The 20,907-nt window shown below is 41.5% G+C and overlaps 1 protein-coding gene across 4 annotated transcripts in view; it reads right to left on the reverse strand.

Annotated features, from left to right (window-relative positions):
* cntnap5a (contactin associated protein family member 5a) overlaps positions 1-20,907 on the reverse strand; it is a 117,907-nt gene that overhangs the window by 87,655 nt on the left and 9,345 nt on the right. For 2 of the 4 annotated variants that reach the window (XM_037110710.1, XM_037110709.1), the window contains exons 2-3: positions 11,780-11,890; positions 8,642-8,835 (exon numbers count right to left, since the gene is read on the reverse strand). In XM_037110710.1, the coding sequence (XP_036966605.1) occupies positions 8,642-8,835; positions 11,780-11,890 (305 nt within the window). Of the gene's footprint in view, positions 1-8,641; positions 8,836-10,827; positions 10,993-11,779; positions 11,891-20,907 lie in introns of those variants that run through there. The other 2 variants (XM_037110712.1, XM_037110711.1) reach the window with 2 other exon arrangements.

A 20,907-nucleotide genomic window follows, 5' to 3' on the forward strand; every position in this document is an offset into this window, starting at 1 on the left:
AGTTCTTGGAGTAGAAATACAGAAAGGTTTTGGAGTGTTGTTCACTGTGGAAGGGTTTAATTGCTGATGTATAGCAGATATCACACTGACCATATTAATCAACTTAATTTCTTGGTTTAGCACGCTAACTTAGCATTGAACACACAGTCATCTGAGACAGTGTTCAGTCATTACGGACAGCTGAAAAACAAATGATCATGTCTTTTCCCCCGTCATGTTTCAGGTGCTTCTGTAATTTCCTGTTTTACTCTGCAGTTTTGTCTCTCGTGTCCTGCGTTGCTTTTCAGTTCCTCCCTCTTTGTGTGAATTTCCCGCCCTTTTTCTTTGTTCACCTTGTCTTGTTTGTAGTCAGGCCTGTGTGTGTGTGTGTGTGTGTGTGTGTGTGTGTGTGTGTAGCCTCATGTCTTTGTCAGTCCGTCTGTCTTTCCTCCTGTGTGATTCTCCTGTGTTTCATCCAAGCCTGTTCCCTTCAGTGTCTCCCTGTTCCTCCTCACGCCGTGTTTCTGGTTTTGTGTTTTTCCTCATATGAAGTTGTACCTTGTTTTTGCTTTTGTGTTGCTACTTTGTGTTTTTGGTATTATAGGATTTTTGTGAAATAAAGCTCGTCTATTAGTGCCTTATCAAGCTGTCCTCCTGTGTGTCTCCACATTTGGGTCTTCACCATTTTTTTGTCTTCTGTTTTTTTTTTTTTTTTTTTTACCAAACATGACATATTCCTCTTCCTTTTCAAAACCTGGTGCTTACATCACCCACAATGCAATTCAGCCACTGAGCGACATCACTTACTAGATTACATGCAGCTCCCTTCGGAGCTGTGTGCCACTCTCGTACACTTATGCAGGAGTACTCTACATGACCTGTAAACACACTTTAAAGTGTAAAATTGTTGGAGCTACCCCTTTAATGTGATGTGATGATACTGCTAGAGGTAACCGCTTGAAGTTACACCTGACTTATTACAATTCAACTTCATGGGAACTTAAATACACCAGCGCCATCCATCCTACATTTGTCAAGATATTTCACCGACAACCACAAATGAGAACCTCATGTTGGGGCTAAATGAAACCTCAGGGGACCCCCGCTGTCAGGAGGAACCAATAGTTGAGGTAGTTCATTCTGGAACAAAGTGCCTGACCAACTGGCCGACAGAGAAAAAACACTGCAACCCCAGGAGCACTGAAACTGGAAGCAGAGAAATCCTCAGATAAAAACACAAATTAGCACTCAAGCAAACACATTTCAGTCCTTGTTAGATTCCCATCCACCTGAACGGATAACAAGCATGGACAATCGGTGTTTAAATTTCCCCCTTAAGGAGCAGAATCATTCACAGCTCAATTACAACATTTCTTTTTCTGTTTTTCTTTCTTTTTTTTTTTTTTAAATAACACTTCTCGGGGATAATGAAGGTAATCTGGGCCCAGTGCTAGAGTACACACCTTCCACAGACATTTCATTCTAATTGGGTTATCATTAGCTTTGTGCCTTCCTGTTTCTTTTGTTTTTTTTTCACATGCTCTTTCAAAACAACCAGCTTTGCTCACAACACAGGCTGATTGCAGGAACAGAGATGTCTACACATTAGTGAGGTAAGGGTGAAATTAACACGTGTGGAGAGTGAGTTAAACAAAACGAGAGAAACTGTGAAAACATCTTAATGTTTGCACCGGAAGAAAATGCTGCTTTGATTTGTGTCAGGCCTATTTGTGATTTCATTGTTCAGTGTTTGTATGTGCTTTTGAGTGTCCTAGTACCAAGTGGTAAGAATAAGCCTTGAATCCAGCTGTCATCAACAAGGCACTTAGAACTTAAGAATGAGGTTCATAGAGACCTTCAAGACTATTCTAAATTTGCTATGGATATAAATATTCCTTGTAACAATCCCCGCACTTTTGCCGTGTTGAAAATGAAGCAGTTTGTCCCCTCGCTGCTCTTTTCAGGGCGCTGCGTAATTGTGCTCCATTTTCAAATCAACTTGCTTTTTGGGAGAATGTTCAAAATCGATGAAATTCCCTAACACATTTATGTGCTATGTGTCAATCTGCCCGCTCGCCCGGGCAGATTGACACATAGCACTCACACACAGTCACACGAGCTCGCCGATAACGTCCCAGTCGTTTTGATGCCTCGGCGCCAGGTGGCTGAGTTAAGGTGGGTCACACACTGTCACCGAAACATGTTCAGGAAACTGTCAGCTCACCGAAAATCAAAGCTTGGCATTTAACCCAGTGTCTGTCTGTGTGCCACAAAGCTATCATGGTGTTATACAGCTAGCTTGATGGATTTCTCGCAGTAATAGAAATGATTGGAAGATTAATGTAGTTCATGGGAGAATGCACAGGGGCGCGTCCGTTACATGTGTCCGCTCCACTATACTCATTGTTTTTATTACATCAAGGAAATTCATTTAACAGAAATTGTAATTACAAGCGGACATAACGAGATCCTCAATTTAAAAAGAAAAAAAAAACAATGAGCGTGTGGATATTATTAAAGATGATGCTGAATTATTCATCGAATCAATTCCTTCACTTCTACTGTTTTAATGTATTCAGAGACGTGATCTGGGGCCAAACACTTGCCGCAGATGCAAATACAAAAATTGAACCAAGATTTTTCCTCGCGCTGGTGCCACAGTGTCAGACTTGCTAAAAGCGTAGAGAGAGTACGGCAAAATGACCTCCGCTTTGTCAAAACTTATTTTTCTGGCCAACAACACTCATAATCGAGATTGGATTGGACTTAAAAAAACAAGGTTGTTGCATGTTATTCACTGGTCTAATCTATTTGCACTGCTTGGTGGCAAACAGGGGAGAAACAGTATTTGACCACCAACACAACATCATAACGCATATTATATTGTATCAGCCAACAGGAAATTGTAACTGCATGTGTTTGCATGCAAAGATATGCAGTTTGTATGTGGATGGATTGTTAATCTGTACTGCACTGCCTTAGGCCCACGCTCACTTAGAATTGTTATCGTTAACGAAAAAAATATCTATCTTTAGTCTTACGCGTTGATCAGAGTCGTGATTAAAACTTTGAGCCCCAGATGATTTTCCAATTTCATACTAGGCTGCATCATTTCAAACTTTGGGAATGGCTGCTCCAGTCATCGTCAGGGGGACATTTTACCCCTGAAGAAATCTTAAAAAAAATGTGAAATAGATTTAAGTGAAACACAAAATATCAAATTTATTTCAATCAGGAGGGACTAGTGAATCAAGTAAAGACAATGTTTACTACAGCATGCCCCCCCCCCACCCTGTGTTTTCTGCTCCTCTAATCTCCGTTCCTTCTCTCAGGTGTTCTGTTCTTCCACAGACCAGAGGACTGAAGGTATGGTAGCCATGTTTTCTGTGGCTTCTTGTAGTTTATGGAAGGAAGTTATGCGTGGAGTCCAGGCACTGGCGGTTGTGGTTTATGATTCTTCGCAGACAGATGGGCTGATGAAATGATGAGGCTGATGTAGCTTGTGAATGTTTGAAGACAGGGCAGAGACTGGGGAGATGGAAGGTGCCTGCAACAGCAGAATGAATGAACTAGAGGCAGGAGACTGTCTCATTTAAAAAGAAAAAAAAAAAACAGTGAATGTGTGTCGATGCGCTGTTGGATAGATGTGCCCGGCTGTTGTGAACAGCTGACATCAACTGACGGGCCCAGATAATGACCGGCAATTATGAGTGAGAGGAGTGAGACGGGGAGATGAAAGGATGGTGCGCGAATTAAACTAAGGACTGAGCATGTGAGAGAGTAGACTTCCTGTCTGAACTTTCACTAGCGCTTCATTTAGAGGAAAATTATTTATGTTCTCAATAAACTTTATTTAATGCTCCCATGGCTCCCTCTTTGATCCAGGGGTCTTTTTCATGCCAAGAACCCCTTAGCTGAAAGAGAGACGGAGCACTGATCCTGCATTTAATGAATGACATTCTGTTGCATATTAAACTGAGCCTACAATAATGTGTTGCTAACAGGCTAATATGTTCCAAAAATCCGTTCTCATCCCAGGTCATCAAATGCGGATGCTGTTGTACAGCGCCCTTTGTTGGCTCGTACAGACAGGCGACAAACCCTTCAGTGCTGTGTGCAGAGCCCCGAGCCTTCCTGCCAGAGAGCATTACACCAAGGAACGGGACAAAATGTCAGTTTTTTATGCCCAGGGAACGAGACCGGCTGGAGATAACTAACCCGTTTACTGTTATGGACAGGTGCTGCACAGTGACTAAGCATAACATTTAGTTAGCTAAAGTTAAAAACATATATATATATATATATATATATATATATATATATATATATATATATATATATATATATATATATATAAATATATAGAAATAAATGATAAAAACAATAATTTTGGCAGCCCATTGCGGTAACTAGGGGTCCTGCACCTGTAAGGCCCAGTGTTATATAACATTTTATTACATTTTATCATATTATATTATATTATACTATACTATATTGTGTTTTGTAATGTTATGTCATATCATATTATATTATGCTCTGTTATATAACATTACATTATGTTGTACTATAATATTGACCATCTTGCTATGGCGTCACATTAGCAATGGCACCTGTTAATGTGTTCATGTCCGACCCGTAGTTCTATCCCTCACCTAAGGCTTGGCCTTTTATATGGCCACACCAGTCGGTTATCCTAACCTCGACCTCTCCCCTCTCCACGTCTAACCCCAATCCCTCCTTCTTTTCCTGACCTGACGCTGGACACGCCGTAGTCAGCATTTTTTGTATAGATTTAATGGAGTAAAACACGTTTTTTTAGCCACTGGACACTCTACTGTGTTTTGAATTGGTCCTGCCAATATGCATGGAGGCTCGCGGAAGGCCTTCTCCCCCTCTCAACATCCTCTTGCTGTTATCTCTTCTGTCATGGTTCATGCTGACAAGTGGGTGGTGGGATGGGGACTAACTTGCGCCGGCCTGTGCCTTGCCTCTGTCTCTCTACCCAAACTATGCTTGTCGGTGGGCAACATAGGGAGAGACTCTGAGTACTTTACCACTATACTTAACCTTCATTTAGATCTCAACTACCTGTGAAGATGTCACAGTGACACAATCTGTTCACAGACAGGCAGACAGACACCTGGATAAGCACTTAAAACTGTCTCTGAGCTAATTCCATTACCAAAAGTTTGCCATGGTGGCACACACACACGCACATGGACAGACACACACACACACCACACACACACACACACACACACATAAGGTAAAGAAGTACCAGCTGACACTGTCGCAGCTGGTAATTATATTATATTATATTATATACACAGTATATTTTAAGCTAGACTTCTGGGAGGCCTTTGGTGCTTTCATATCATTTCTTTTTTAAACGTTACAGCCTCTCAGAGATGCCAGAAGGATTGTCGATCTTTAGCCCAATTTTTAACAGAGCTAATTCTTCCATGGAGCTAATTTGGCTCGGTGTTAGCTCAGAGTGCCTGAGAGCTAGCAGCCATTTCAGCAGCTGCTTCTCTCTCATTAGGCCCCCCGAGTTCAGTTTCTGGCAGCGAGCCGTTACCTTTGAGCTTCACTTGTTAAAATGCCAGACGGACGTGAGTTACTATCTTCAGCGTCTTGGTGAAAGCTTTAGTCAGTCAGCTCGGGTGTGAGCTTCATTAGAGATTGCAGACTAATTGGCTGCCATTCATCCCTGCAATATCTATAAGCCCAAGTTCACTTGAGCACCCAATAAAAGTGGGGAGGCGTGGGGCTCTAATGGTTTGTGTGAGTGCGCATTTAATACACATCAGTTGATATGAGCACCAGTCACGCCTGGTTTTTAATGCATGCAGCGTTTGAGGAGGATGCTTCCTGTTTTGACTGGTATGAAACAGTCCTGTGTTGTGTCTGAGTGCTGTATGAACGGTAACATTTGAAGCATAATTATTTCTTCTCCTCTCTCTCGGCAGCCAGTAACAAAAGCATGTGTGTGCGCGAGTCATGCTGGTAACATCTACTCTATACGTAACGTCTCTTCTCACTTCACAGTGGCTTTTTTTTTTTTTCCCAGTATTCAGAACCAACTAAATGAAGACTGACAGTGTGTGGAAGGAAGCTGCAAGCTGTTTGTCATGATATTTCAACAAGTCAATCACCGGATAACACATCAGGGAAACGTCTGAGTCAGTGTCGCTGTAAATATTTCACGTTATTTCTGGGGAATCCTACACTTTTATTTCTTCACTGTGTATTTCTTGGAACTAATTAAAAATTGAGTAATGTCACTTGTTTACATAAACCGCTTACATATGTACAAATTATATTAAAAAAAAAAAAAAAAAACTGTTTAGCCAGATGGTCCACGAAATCTTTAACATTCAGTGTCTGGTCTGAGATATGAGCAGACTGAGCTGCTGCTACAGGCTGCGCACCCATTGTTGGTCCTGTGAACGGCCTGTTTACATGTATTCAAACCTTTGCTCATTACGCTCAGGAGTGTTTAAATACTATTTGTTGTTCTATTTCAGCCCTTCATTATAAATAAACGTCTGTTTAAATAATTCATTGAAATTGACTGTTGTTCTTCACATTGGCACGTTCCAAAACTCAGAAATTGTACTTGGGAGTGAATACATCAGAACTTCCCCTGCTTAATTAAAAAAAAAGAGCAGGGTACTCGAGATTTAAGTAAACGCTACTTTAACAGAAAAGTAAACCGTGTAATTACTAGGGACTGGCTTGAGCATTGGATTTAAACACATTTGGTCTTTATGTGTGCAACGTACTGAACAGAGTTTGTGTGAAATGTTTACATTCTGGTTGGGCTTCGACATTTAGAAGCAGTGCCACCCATAAGGGGGGACAAAGGGAGGAGCTGTTGGGGGGCTGAGCTGCTTGGATACCTGCAATGATCACTTTTATCATGGGTGTCATTTACACTGGGGATTGCTGGGAACATTTTAAAAGCATGACTGATTAAAGAATGCTCACATGCTAGCGCCAAGAAATGTTAACTGATGAGAATGCTTTGCTCCTCACCAGCACCTGCATTTGTAACTGGCTTGAGCTGATTTCACTGTGAGATTCTGATGAAAAAATTAATAAAAAAGGAAAGAAAAATAAAATACTATGAAGTTAACAGATGTGATAAACATAAAGCGTAAAATCCCAATGAGCTCCGGGGCGGCTGTGGATCAGGGGGTCACTGGGTCGATTCCCCTGGTCTACATGTGAAAGTGTGTTCGGGCAAGATACTGAACCCCAAACTGCTCCTGATGTGCTGGTCAGAACCTTGTATGGCAGCCACCACCATCACTGTATGAATATATGTGTATGAATTTCTGTAAGTCACTTTGGACAAAATGCCCAAAATGCCCTAAAAAGAAAAAGTAAAATCCCATGTAATGCATTGCATGGACTGAGTAGCTGGCTAGAATAGCCTAGGGTTTGCAGACTTAATATGCAAAGTACATCATTTTTTTCCTCCCTGGATTTTACAGGACATAATTAGATCCTATAGACAAACTAATGTCTCCTCCATATTTCCTCATGGATGTGGCAATGGCTAAGATCACACGTTTGAGACCATTAAAGAAAAAAAAAAAATACCATCACTTTGTACAAAAACAAAAAACTAAAATAAAAGCAATTCTGAAAACCTGAGAAATACAGTGACGCAAGCTGCATAATAGTTAATGTTGGAGTCAGTTTCCTTGCTGTGAGAGAAGTAAGGAGAAGAAAAATGAGGGAGCTACATTTCTTTATTATTTAGACCCAAATAATAATGAAATATGATCAACTTTTGATAGATCGATAGCCAGGAGCCTGACAGTACAGCTAAACAACTAAGCATCTTTGAAGGAGCAACCACCTAAAGAGAATGATTTTGATAATAGCAAAGACGTTCTGCATCTGCTCAGGATATGAGCGAACGAGAATTGTGGAAGATCCTCTCACTGGACGATTGCAGCCCTTTCTGCGGGCCGGCCTGGTTAGCCCCGTCTCAGAGTAAGAACAGTCTCAGTCCGCATCAAGCTGTTTTATTTCTTCTTCAGTTCCTACATTCCAGTAGATAATGCATTTTTAAAGCGATGGAAGTGGGTAAATAATTAAAGGCAACACACAACACTTGACATAATTTTTTCACCCCCACAATTCCATGCTCTTTTAATTTCAACACAATGGGGAAAAAAAGGAATTTGCAGCTGTGGGCAACAACACACCCTGCTAATTGGACTGCCATGCAGAAAAAGTCCCAGAGAAACAATTTAACATGTTGCAGCAGCCCTTGACATAACTGGGGCAAACACAATAAAGAATTAATGACATGTGCCGACACAGGGCTCTTTTCTTAGACCCGAAGTCCTCGTACAGGCTGACATGACAGGTTGTGACATAACATGGACGACGGAAAAACAGCCTAATGAGTGCATTGACAACAGACACATCCCACACCTTGAAATGTGTTGGAAAAAGTGAGAGGATGTGTTGTCACCTGCGACGTCATCAACAGGTGCATAGAGAACACGGCACGAAAGAGCGATCTTATGTAACGGAGAGGCCAGATGTAAACTTAAATGAGTCTGAATTAAAATATTCATTCTGCGTGAATTCAGATGTAAACAGTGTACAGAAGTCATGCAGAAAGCTGATGGAGACTCACCCCGACACCGTCCTCATGCCTGTACTGTTTCCAAACCCGGCCCGTGTCGCTGTAGAGCAGCAGGTAACTGCTGACCCAGTCCCAGCTGTCATACCGTCCCTGTGTGGCCACAGCCGTCACCTCCATCTGCTCCTTGAGGTCCACCTGGAGCCAGGGCTCCTGGTCAGTCACCATGGGAGACCAACCTCCTGCTCCTGAGGTATTGCAGAGAAATACAGACAGAGGGTATCCATTAAACATCGATATTGTCGATCAGCTGTGGATTGTTGTGGTTTTTACACTCAGCTGCATCTGGGCTCCGAATGCTCAAATGTATAAAGCCCCAGTGTGTACACAGTGAGTATGTGAAGAGTTCAAGGTGAAGTGACTCTGCAGCTGCCACAGTTAGGTCCTCCGCTCACGGAAGATAGCTGACTTGTTTTGAAATATGCAATGCCTGGCTTGGGAGTTTATACTGAGCAGAATCCTGCCAGCTCAACAAGCTAGACTGTTTTGCATAATGTACTCCACAACACTGAGTGTGTCTGCCATTGGTCTTCCCGGAAGACTAAAACGTGGATTTTTTTTTTTATTCATATACATTATAAGAGAATTACTAATGCATCTGCTAGTAATGTTTTAATTTTTGTTCACTTTTCTACAACCTATCCATGATTATGTTGTTAGCATTCGGCATCTGTAGCTCTAATTAGGTTCTGATGCCATATACAGTGTGACGTGCGTCCAAAGCTCATGGGAGCTGCGGTTGTTGAAGCTATTTATTCACACAGCAGTTTCCTTTTACCCAAGAGGGTCCGAGCTGTATCAGAGGAGTGACTGAGACTAAGGAGGCAAGAGCTGATAGCAAGACACTTTAACGCGTCCCAGTACAATTAGAATCAAATCAAAGCAATCAGACTCTTCCCTTTCTCCTATTACTGAATTGATATTTGAAATAACCACAGTAAAACTACCTTAATTGGCATCTATAGCCTTCTGATGTGCCTATGGCCAGATAAATCCCAGCTGTTCTGGGATGAGTACAGGAGGACCAGTGGCACTGTGACAGCTAAACTCCACCCCCTGATGGCCCTGGTTTCATGCAATTAATTTCCCCCCTTGATTCAAAGGAGGAAGGACTTCCTTACCAGCCTGGGCCTCATTACTGAAACTTCATATGTCTTAAATCCTCATCTCAGTTTAGAGCAGCATTCTAAAATTCTATTACAGAATTATGTTTCCTCACTGCAGTGAGTTAGAGTCCTATAGTAATTACTAACAAGTCCAACTGTAGAGCAGAAATGACCATGAAGATGGGCAACAACTTAACAACATGAAATCTGAAATATTATGTTCAGTTCTCAAACTGTTACTTTTGGAGAGTCTAACATTGATGTTAGCCTGTTGGAGAGTCTAACATTGATGTTAGCCTGTTGGAGAGGCTAACATTGATGTTAGCCTGTTGGAGAGGCTAACATTGATGGTAGCCTTTTGGAGAAGCTAATAATTACGTTAGCTTTTTGGAGGCGCTGTTACTGATGATACCCTGTTGGAGAAGCTAACATCGATGTTAGCCCTTTGGAGAAGCTAATACTTGTGTTAGCCTTTTGGAGAAGCTAGTGCTGATGTGAGCCTGTTGGAGAAGCTTACATTGATGTTAGCTTGTTAGAGAGGCAGACATTGCTGCTAGCCTCAGGAGAGACTTGGTCTGAATTAGACTAAAGCAAGCAGATGTAGGCAACAGTTTAGTAACAGCTTAACGTTTCAGCAGCATACAATTTTCATAATCCCATTGAAATGGTAATCCGCAAACAAAGTTTATTGTCTAAATCCAAGTGCTGAAGTGCCAAACTCATGAAAAGCAGTTGAAGCGCCTTAAACCTCTCCTTTCACCAATGGTGGCCTGTTGGAGCTGCGGACACAACTCTCAGCAAGTTGGAGAAACTAGCACTGAAGTTAGCCTGTTCGCTTGAAATTCCCGGGCCGCGTTTTACAGTTGTCTTTAGAAGGCTCGCTCAGAGTCAAAGTGAATTGAGACAGCCGTGGTACAGGCACTCTCGTGTGCATAGAGCTCAATGCTGACACACTTTTCCAACCAAAATTTGAAAACAAAAACAATAAATAAAAAAAAAACGACAACACATGAGCCAAGGACTGCTCCTCCCATAAACCGTTGAGAACATCCTTTCCAAAGACAAAAAACTCACAAACAGTAGTCAACAGCCTGTAATGACTTTCACCGCTGCTTTTCCTCATCACTTAAAATATGCATCATGTTAGAAAGGGAAATCCCGGTCGCTCCGAAGGAAACATACATAAATAATCTAACCGTGGTAGCAGTAACTCGCTGTCCCACATAGCCTTCGTTGGTGTGGTAAACATTTCCATGGTAACAGGGAGCTCCATCGATCAGATATTGCACCGATGCACTTTAGGATTGTGGGTAGTATTGTGCTTCTCCATGACACTGCGAATAAAATGCTTTTTCTCTAAGGGTGGCTATCATATGGACTCGGATGAATTGGAGTTTCACTTCTGGAACATCACTGTTGAGCTCTACTCTTAACACAGAGACAGGCCTGACAGGATGAGTGCCGACTGAACTGAGAACCAAGTTCACAGTTCTAGTTAGGATTTCTCACAATAAGATATGAGGTCTTAGATAGAATAGGACACATACTTTAGGAATTGCCAATGTAATAGGAACATAGGAATTTTCCTATCTTTCTAACTTATGAGAGAACAAGGAGTGAGGATTTTTTACTATTTTTTTTTTTCCCGTAATGAGGCCCCAGGAGTCTTTCTCATTTTAATACAAAGAGAGAAGAAGTCATTTTCTTTGTCATATAACACTCGCTGTATTTGTGTAACAGTAATAAGCGACACAGTCTACCAGTAATTAGACACAGCCATCATTTTTTGCATCCCTTCAAAATAATGAAAAGGTGCTCGTGTTTTGAAATCTATTTGCTCATTTGTCATCTACCTCAAATACAAGCCAAGTGACCGCAACACAAAATGATCCATACAAGTGTTTTATGGTCTTCTCGCTCTGTAGTTTAGGTTCGCTGGTCACAGCTGGTACAGCAGGTGGGTGGTGCGTATGTAAAGCATGTAGAAACACTGAATGCGTGCAGGAACACGCTCTCTTGTACTCACCATCTCTTCTGTTGAGCTTGGCGTTGTAGGCAGCATAACTGACCGAGGACTGAGAGGAGCTCTGAAAGGACGAATGGAGCAACGTGGATACCAGGGGGCCATTGCAATTATCTGTCAAACAAAACAGAGATACATTAGAGGCAGTTAACTTTAAAAACAGGCTTGTGTCTTTAAATATTGTTGAATTCTGGTCCATATAATGTATTTCGCATGCAAGTCTGAGTATTTGAAGAATGGTCCTGAAGGGGATTCACTGCCTGCCATACTTGAATTTATTCAGCTGACATTAATAATAGAGCAGGCATCCTTGAGTAGTAAAACATGTTGGTTCAAAGTGCATCCTCACCTGTCGGTGGTAGAGTTTTAAAGCAAGATCTGGGAAAAATAACAGGGCTGCCTCACTTATCCAGTTCTCAAATACCTCAAACAGTCTATTAACCCATGTGCTGACCCTTGAAAATAGCACAGAAAACGCTATGGCTCCCTTTGTGTGCTTGTGTGTGTTCCGTCTAATCCCACAGTGTGAGATTACATCACGTCCAACAGGCAGGAACAGATTAAGAGTCCAGTGATCTAAACCTGTCAGTCTCATATTCTCCTGATCCGCCCTGCCTGCCACAATAAGAGCAGCGAGTAGCACAACAACAGCCTCTATGCTGTTTCACTTGAGTGCAGCGCCGCATTAAGGCCTGTATCTGGGAACGTAATGAAAACTGGCACCAGCCTGATTACAATTATCCCTGTACTCTCTCCATCAGCGTGAAGTTCACTCCTCTGAGTGCGAGAGGCTTTTTGTTTTTGGATGCCATTCTACTTCGAGTTCAGATTCCGAGCACATCTGGAGTGGCAACTGGCCATCCATCTGGTAGACAAGAGCAGTGCAGAGCTGACAGCATGATCTCGCGCTCCTTTTGGGCGTCTCACCGAATTCTGACTGACCTGATTTGACTGCTCTCAGATCGCTTGCCAAGAGATTTCTCTAATCCTGATTTCAAGTGTGACTAAAGTGGATCAAGTTGTTTTGTCCAAGACTCAAATTACGGCAGAGCTGCAATGCAGTTGCAGATGTTCATCGGGGGAAATGAGAACAGTGGCATGCCATCTTAAGACACCATTACAGGAACTGGGGTTATTACGCAAGCACAGCAATCTTAATCTGTCAAAAGTCTTCAAGATCCTACTTTTGATTCTCACAGAATAACTCTTCACGCTCCTCCTGCCTCCTCTTCAATCTGTTACCCTACCTCCTGTCTTTGCGAGGAAGCATCTCTGATTGAAGAGCTAACGAAACATCACTGATGTTCTACCCATCCTTTGCGTGACCATTTTAGACCATGACAGATTACAAACGATAAGCACAGTGAGGTACAACGCATAGAATCACGTGTTAGTGATTGAGCTGCTGCGCAAATTCAGAGAAAGTTTCTCCATGTGCAAAATGTGCGTCTCACAGACCCTGATGCTGTTTACAGATTTGGTCTCGAGCCAAATGCCTGGCTGTCAGTCACAAAGACTTATGGATGGAGGAAGATTTGTCTGCAAAGCTGCTCCTTGGCCTGTGGGATAACTGAAAATCCTCTGGAGCTGACTCACGATCTCCATGCAAGGCTCAGAGGCTTGAATCTTATAGCCAAATGAATCCAGACGCGCATCTGAATGCACGGACGTCAACACACGCACACGACTTCCAGCCATGAGAGACCAGCCACTTAATCTCTCTTGAAATCATAAGTACATCAACTGCGAAAGCGCAAGAGCCCACAGCGTCAGCCACAGAAGTGCCGGGATGACCAACTGAAGCCCGGCACAGAAGTATCGTGTTGACACTGCTGAGATGGCTGCGCAACAGAGGTTATCACTGATTGTGTTTGTGATAAAAATAAAGGAAGAGAAAGAGTCACGCCTCTGCACAGCGACCGGACGTAGTTCCGACCGAAATCAAAATGTTGTGAGGCCAAATAATCCCATGAAAGACCGAAACCAACATTGCTTAAGCTGATTGGTTCCCAATGATGACATGAATCTTTAATATCAGCGCCCACACACACACGGCATCGTGATTTCTGGAAACAGCTGAGTGCTGTGGTAGAAATGTCACCCAGACAAGTGTAAGAAGTGCGTTTTTTGGGGAACAATTTTCAGCTGTGGATTAATACACATTTGGTGCTCTACTGAGTGTTTACAGCACGAGAGCATTGTACGTGGGATCAACTCAAAATACACCACAGTGTCTGAATTTACCATAATGAAGGAACATGACACGGTGCGGCTCATTGATGTGTTTTTTTTTTGGACAGCAATAAAGCTGTAAAGCGAGGAGGGAATATAAGCTGCAGTGCATCAGGCTTGCTTACACAGACAATAATTATCTCCGCCAGGCGTAAGCCTGGAGGGGATCACTGGTCGTGTTGCGAGTGTGTGCGTGCGTGTGTGTGTCTTTGTGTGCTATCTTTGTAAGAACCAATTTGAGCTATAGACCTTGGGAGTGAGGACATTTTTGGAAAGTGAGGACAATTTGGATGGCCGTCACTTGGGGACAGCACTTCAAAGGGCTGTTTGAAGGTTGGAGGTGGTTGAACAGTTAAGAATTAGGTTGGGGTTGGGGTTAGGATGAGGGTCAGGCAAAGATGTTCAGTGGCGATGGTTAGGTTTAGGGCAGGGGCCAGGGAATGTTTAATGTGGATTAGGACCCTCAAGCTGGAAGGACATATCTGTCTCAGATACTGCTGGAGCCTCCAGCCTACATTTTTGGGTGTTTCTGGTGTATGCTGAAGGTGCAGAAGGACCTCCCCTGCCTAATGTGATTCACATTTTTTGTTAAAAAAAAAAAAACACTTCGGAGTTATTAAATTTTAACGTTTCCATTTTAACATGCAAAGCTTTATCCAGCCTTTGCAGCACTCTTTCACGGCCCGGGAAACCTCCTGCGACACCACTCAGATAATAAAATCTGTGAATCAACGCTGCGAATTAAGTCAGTGAGTGACACGGAAACCAAACGCCAGACACCACTCATAAGTTCATCAAAGAAAAGTAATTTCACAAAAGAGAAACGTCGATGGCGACAACAGAGCTTTTTAATCAAGAAGGGACAAGCTCTTACATGTTCACTCTTCCTGCTGGCAGCTCAAAAACCAGCGGGCTATGTTTCTTATGTTCTGAGACCGTGGAGATTATTACAGCCGCCGTCGCGAAGCGCCACTATCGCACATATGAGAGTGATATAAGAGGAGGCATATAAGAGGGATATAGGACGGAACGAAAGAGGAAGGGAGCTATATTATAATATCAGTCAGATGTGAAATAGTGTTAACACACAAAAAAGGGAAAATGGAACCTCAACTTTGTATCGGATTCTCCTAAAATGAAGCACTTTAAGACGCACAGGTTTCACACAGCCCTTGTTTTACATGAAACGAGGCAATTATTTATCATCAGAGTATTCCTTATTTATATTCCCCGAGGTTCTAATGCGAAAACTGATCAGTAATTTTGTTGAATTATTATTGAACTGTGCTCACTTGATCTCATTTGGCAGTCACCTGCTGACTGCATACAGGCGTTGATACGACTACTGGTCTCCTGCAATATATATGGTTCTGAATCATAATGCTAGTTACACATTATGATGTTTCTTTGCTTGGGGAAATTTTCTCTAAGTCGACCTCGTTGAATTTTAATTGAATACCCTTGAGCTAGGCAAAATGTACACACCTGGAGGAGATCTGCGCTCTGCTGAGTGCACTCGACTAGTTATTACTTGGATCAATCCTTTGTTGGTTTTGGTCTTTTTATGGGATTTCTCAGCAATATGAAAAATACAGGATGTTGGAGCCTCAGCCTCTTTTCTGCTCTTTTTTTTGCAATATCCTTGCACCAAATGACATCCTTTCATTTGCAAAATGAAACCACTTACTGCTGCAAGCACGTGTAGGTTCAGAGTTTCACTTCACCTATTGGCCCTGTTTCATTTTCATAATTTCAAAATCAAAATCTGTGTCATATAGAGGGAAAATATAACTCTCAAATCAATTTTTATTTATACAGCCCAAAATCGCAATCACATTGCCTCAATGGGCTTTACAATCTGTACAGTGAACGACAACCGCTGTCCTTAGACCCTCGATTCAAGTGAGGAAAAACTTGACAAAAAAAAAAAGAAAAGATAAAAGAAAAAAACTCTCATATAAATAATCTTTTGAATTCAATTAAGAACACTGGGCATCTGAATAGGGAAAAATAAATTCCCTTAGGCTGCAGGTTTCACTTTCACTCAAAATAAAATGAGATCTTTGAAACTACCTGCTCACCCTTGATAATGTCAGCTGTACATCACTGTGTGATAGCCGTATTGACTCAGCCATACTGTACACATAGCCCCCTTTTTTCCAATGCTCTCTGCTGCTCATTAGCAAGCCTGTCTTTGCCCGGGTGCACAACAGATGCAGCTCCGCAAAGAAATCAAACTCAATTATCACAACAAAGTGCCATTTGTAGCACACATGGGATGGATATTTTAAGCTCTACTTGCAGAGGCATAATCACACCTGAAGACGACTACGCACCCAATCAAATAGACATGCCTCACCAGATATGAGGAAGTCTGAGTTTCCTCTTGGATATCAAGTCTCAGGAAATGTACAAACAGCTGGATATGAGAAAACATGCCAAGGGGATTTCCTAAAAATAGAACATGCAATAGAGATGGGGTGGAGCAGGCGTCTGAGTCTGACCTGAACCGCTTCTCCGGGTGGATCAAACCATGTGAGTTAAGTTACAGCTGCAAAATGTGAGCAAAACTACGGTACATATATCTCAAAGAGACTTCAGTATCATTTTTTTTTTACAAGACTTAAATCATTTGATCGCCAGGATGAGGAGACATTATTGTTTTCCAGTTTTCGCACACATTTGTTTACATTTTTGTTGTTGTCTGTCATTTCTTGTTTTTGTGTCTGTTTCCATCACCTGTTGTTGTTGATCTTGTTGTCTGTGCGCAGGTATACAGTTTTGTTGGTTGCTTAATGTGTAGCGTTACAGCGCTGATGAAAACGGCACAGTTTTAATTCACTCTTCATTTGGTTTAGGACCGCAGGAAGACCATCACTCCACTGAGGCTAACAGGGGTCCAATAAAGTCTCAAGAGTAGCACGACTTCTGATTTTACAACGTAAAGTCTAAAAAATTAATCATTATATATATTTTTTTTTATTCTGAATAACTAAGACAGATCTATGCATGCCAATATGTGTCTGTAATTGAAAATATTGATATTATACTAAATATTAAAAAAGTCCTCCATTAGTATGCCTTTATTGTCTTCTGAATATAAACCATGTTTATCCATATATCCGAATCAGAATCAGAAATAGTGTTGATCCCCGAGGGGAAATTGCTTGTGTTGCAGCTGCTCTAATTCAAAGTCCAGAAATATGCATAACATCATCAACAACAACAATAATGATAATTATGATAATAATAATACAAAAATACAAACTATATATAAGCAAGAACAACAAAAACTGAACAAAAATACAAGAAATGCACATTCTACTAGAATATATCCAGATATACAGAGTAATAAATAATGCTACAGTTGAAAATATATGGGTTATAAATATCCAGATAGGTTAAGTACAAAGTACATAAGTACAAACACTGTAATGGCCAACTGAAGTGTGTGTAGGGGCTGGGCAGTTCTTGCTTTTGTTGTTTTAGGCTTTTTCTTTCTTTTCACTGGTCTGTGGAAAAGGGAAATGTTGAGTATCTGTGACTGTGCTACATCATTGTACGGCAAATAGAAAAGAAAAAAGTTGAGTAAAAGGTCCTCGGTCATTGAAGAGCTGGAAAACAGTTGTAGCTTCAGTTGGAACTTAAACTTCCACCACAGTCCGTTTAAATTCCACAACTAGGCTGCAGGTGTTTTTTATTCTTGAACAATTACTCCATTGTTCAGAAGAATATTAATCAATCCCTTCATTTATTGATTCATTTATACTTGTACTTATGAGCTATTCACTATGTGTTGCATGCTCACCGTTACACAGGACAATGAGAGTAAAAGCAAAAAAATTTAACATTTAGATGGGTTCTAAATAAAAGATAAGGATACGACTGAGAGATAAAACAATCAAGCTTTAAACAACACTGTAAAAAAAATCCATCAGTCTTAACTTCAAAGCGTTTTTCTTTTTTTTTTCCATGAGCCACAGTGGAGGAAGCTCGTTATGTGGCCGATCAAATGTGGACCGAACGACACCGCAACAACCAGGTGTATCCACAGTTTGGTACAACGCACCGGCATCTGAAGCACAGCGATAAGTGATAAATCATTAGTCCATAAAATGTCAAATGTTATGAGTTACCACAGCCTGTGTTTTCAAATAGCTCCATTTTCCTGACGTAGAGTCAAAAAAAAAACAAAAAAAACCCCCTCTATTCACAAAGCTGTGAAATGAAAGACTGTTTGTATTTTCTGCTTGATAAATGAGTTAGGCAATTTATCATAGTTGTCATCTATTCAAGTTCAGTGACTGATTATTGTGACTAACGTGTCAGCAACACAGAAGAAAGTCTACAGGCCAGGGAGAGATTATTAAAGGCGAGAAATGAGTTACCCAGCTTCTCCCCACTTTACGCCACAGCTTTACTGGTAAAGCTGTTCATGCGCCATCATGCCAAAGGGTTTCGTGGGGTCTTATTTCTGCCATCACGTGAAAGCCTATGTCTAAACAGTCTGACACACTGGGGCACACATTTACGGAAATAAACAAAGGCGTGCTCACACTCGCGCGCGCCTCTCGATCATTTGCCGCGGCAATAAAACACTTAAAACCATACACATGGCACCTTTATCGCAGCTAAGGCAGCGTGATGGAGGGTGCGTAAGTTCAGTCAACATAAACCGCAGAGTCAATAATATCAAAGGGAACAGCGATAGTATCTGGTGACGGGGCGGCCTCAGACCTCTGTGTGGTATTGATAAAGCTTCATATGATACCTTGCGTGGACTAACAGGCTTTGGGGCTCAGTGACCTCTGCTCGGCGATAGCCTGAGTGGAGCTGAGGTATCGGCTGACAATTAGTCCCAAACGCTGGCTGAATTCAAGGAAGCACGCATCGATACAAATGATTGAGGAAACACAGCCTGGTTTACTGTAGCACTTCATTTCTCTGAACACTGCATATAATCTAAAGGGACCTATGAGCATTTACAGGCAGCATGTGGGATGTTTTACTGGGCTATCGACAGCTTTAGTGATTATACACATCTCGTCTGCCAGACATTAATTATTCAGCCCTCATTCAGGAATGCAGTGAGACAGGATTTGTGTTGATTTTTCCGTGGGATTGCTGGAAGCAGTTTGAATAACAGCTTGGTGACGACATGGTAATAATGGGATAATATCTTATTAATAAAGGGATTATGATGGCTAAAACCGGTAGCAACCATTAGGGAGTAACATCTTGGTAATAACCAGTAGGTGATATATTATTTTTTTTGACCGGTGGGGCGGCTATAAAATCTATGTCTGTTGTCATGTCTTCTCTCAGGAGTAATGGCTGTGGACTATAGAATCTCTCTTTCACTGTGCGACCGCATGATTTGATTGCTCACGCGTTAGTTCAGAAAATGATCCAAAACTAAAATTAGGTTCAACTGAAACCGCATCTACAATTTTTCATTTGGGTATAGAAGATATCTGTTCTATCTGTATATAAGCATCGTTTGCTTTCAAAGCATAAACAACCAATATTGATTTAGTAGCCGAAATTCAGCAGAGACGAGAGAAAAACATCTTTGCAGAGCGAGGTAAAGATGAAAAGAAAAAAAAAAAAAAAGGAGGCTTTTGTAAGCTCCAGTTTTGTCTCCGAGGAATGGTTCATGGAGGTTCAGGAGGAGCAAGAAGTTGATTGAATCTCGTTCTTTCAGCTTTACATAGCATATCCTATGTGACTGTGGACGTGCATGGGCAGTCACTCAAGACGATACATTTATAGATATGATGCCTGTGTCACTGTGCTGCCCTCAGTCTGTTTTTTTGAGATATTTACTGGTTCAAGGCGGCTGAACAAGGGCTGAATGCACCACAAGAGCACACAGGAAAACTATATCGATGTGCTGTAGGAGTGTAGCCCGGCTACTGGTGACTACAAGCCATCCACATTTAATGACATGTCGTTGCTCAGAGCCCTCCAGAACATCTGGACTCGGTGAGTTTAAATTGGTCAGCCCAGTCACCAGAACAAAATGTCGGCAGCTAAGGAAGACGGAGAGGAAGATGTGATCTTTTCCTGACCCTGACCAAGATTTAATATGTGCCTAGCAAAAACACTAACCAGGCCATAAACACAGCGCTGTGACAACATTTAAAAGAAAACTGAACCTACAAAAAAAAAAACTGAATTGTAACATAAAGAAATGTTCAGTTTCAACATGTCCATTGTTTGCAGAAACACACACTGCCTTCTCTTTGTGACTGCGCATACTACCTTCTCAAAATAAACCCTACAATGATAGCTTCCTAATGTCCAACGCCCGAATAGTGAATGCAAAATCCACGCAAATATGTATTTCTAATCATTTTCATATAAATATATGTATATACATTTGAAATATATAAATACAAACACATACACACACACACACACACACACACACACACACATATATATATACCAGTAACACATGCCATGGCATTCAGTTTTGATGTTTTGTGTATAGCATTGTCTTGTGGTTGGAGTCACTGCCGCACATATTTTATTTAATGACATTAAATGCGCCAGTTTTCAGCCTTTTTTTCCTCCTGAAGTGAAGCGAAACATTGCATCACAGCTCCGAGGGTGCAGCTTCCTTTCCTTTAACTGAGCATGCTAATCCCAGCACCTCCAGATAATAAGTGTTGCTCACGAATACATGATGATAATCAATATCAAATCATACAGTGTGCACATGTAGGCCTGTATCTAATTTGCAGGTTATCGCACCATGTAATTACATAAAATAATAAACTGTGCGATGAGGGCTCTGAAATCCGGCCGGGCACGTTTGAGCAAGCTTTGCCTTTTTTTTTTTTTCGTCTTTTAATTTAACACCTTTTTTCTTTTTTTTTTGAGAGTCTGAGCGT

The sequence above is a fragment of the Acanthopagrus latus genome, chromosome 9 (genome assembly GCF_904848185.1).
Source record: "Acanthopagrus latus isolate v.2019 chromosome 9, fAcaLat1.1, whole genome shotgun sequence".
Lineage (NCBI taxonomy): Eukaryota > Metazoa > Chordata > Actinopteri > Spariformes > Sparidae > Acanthopagrus > Acanthopagrus latus.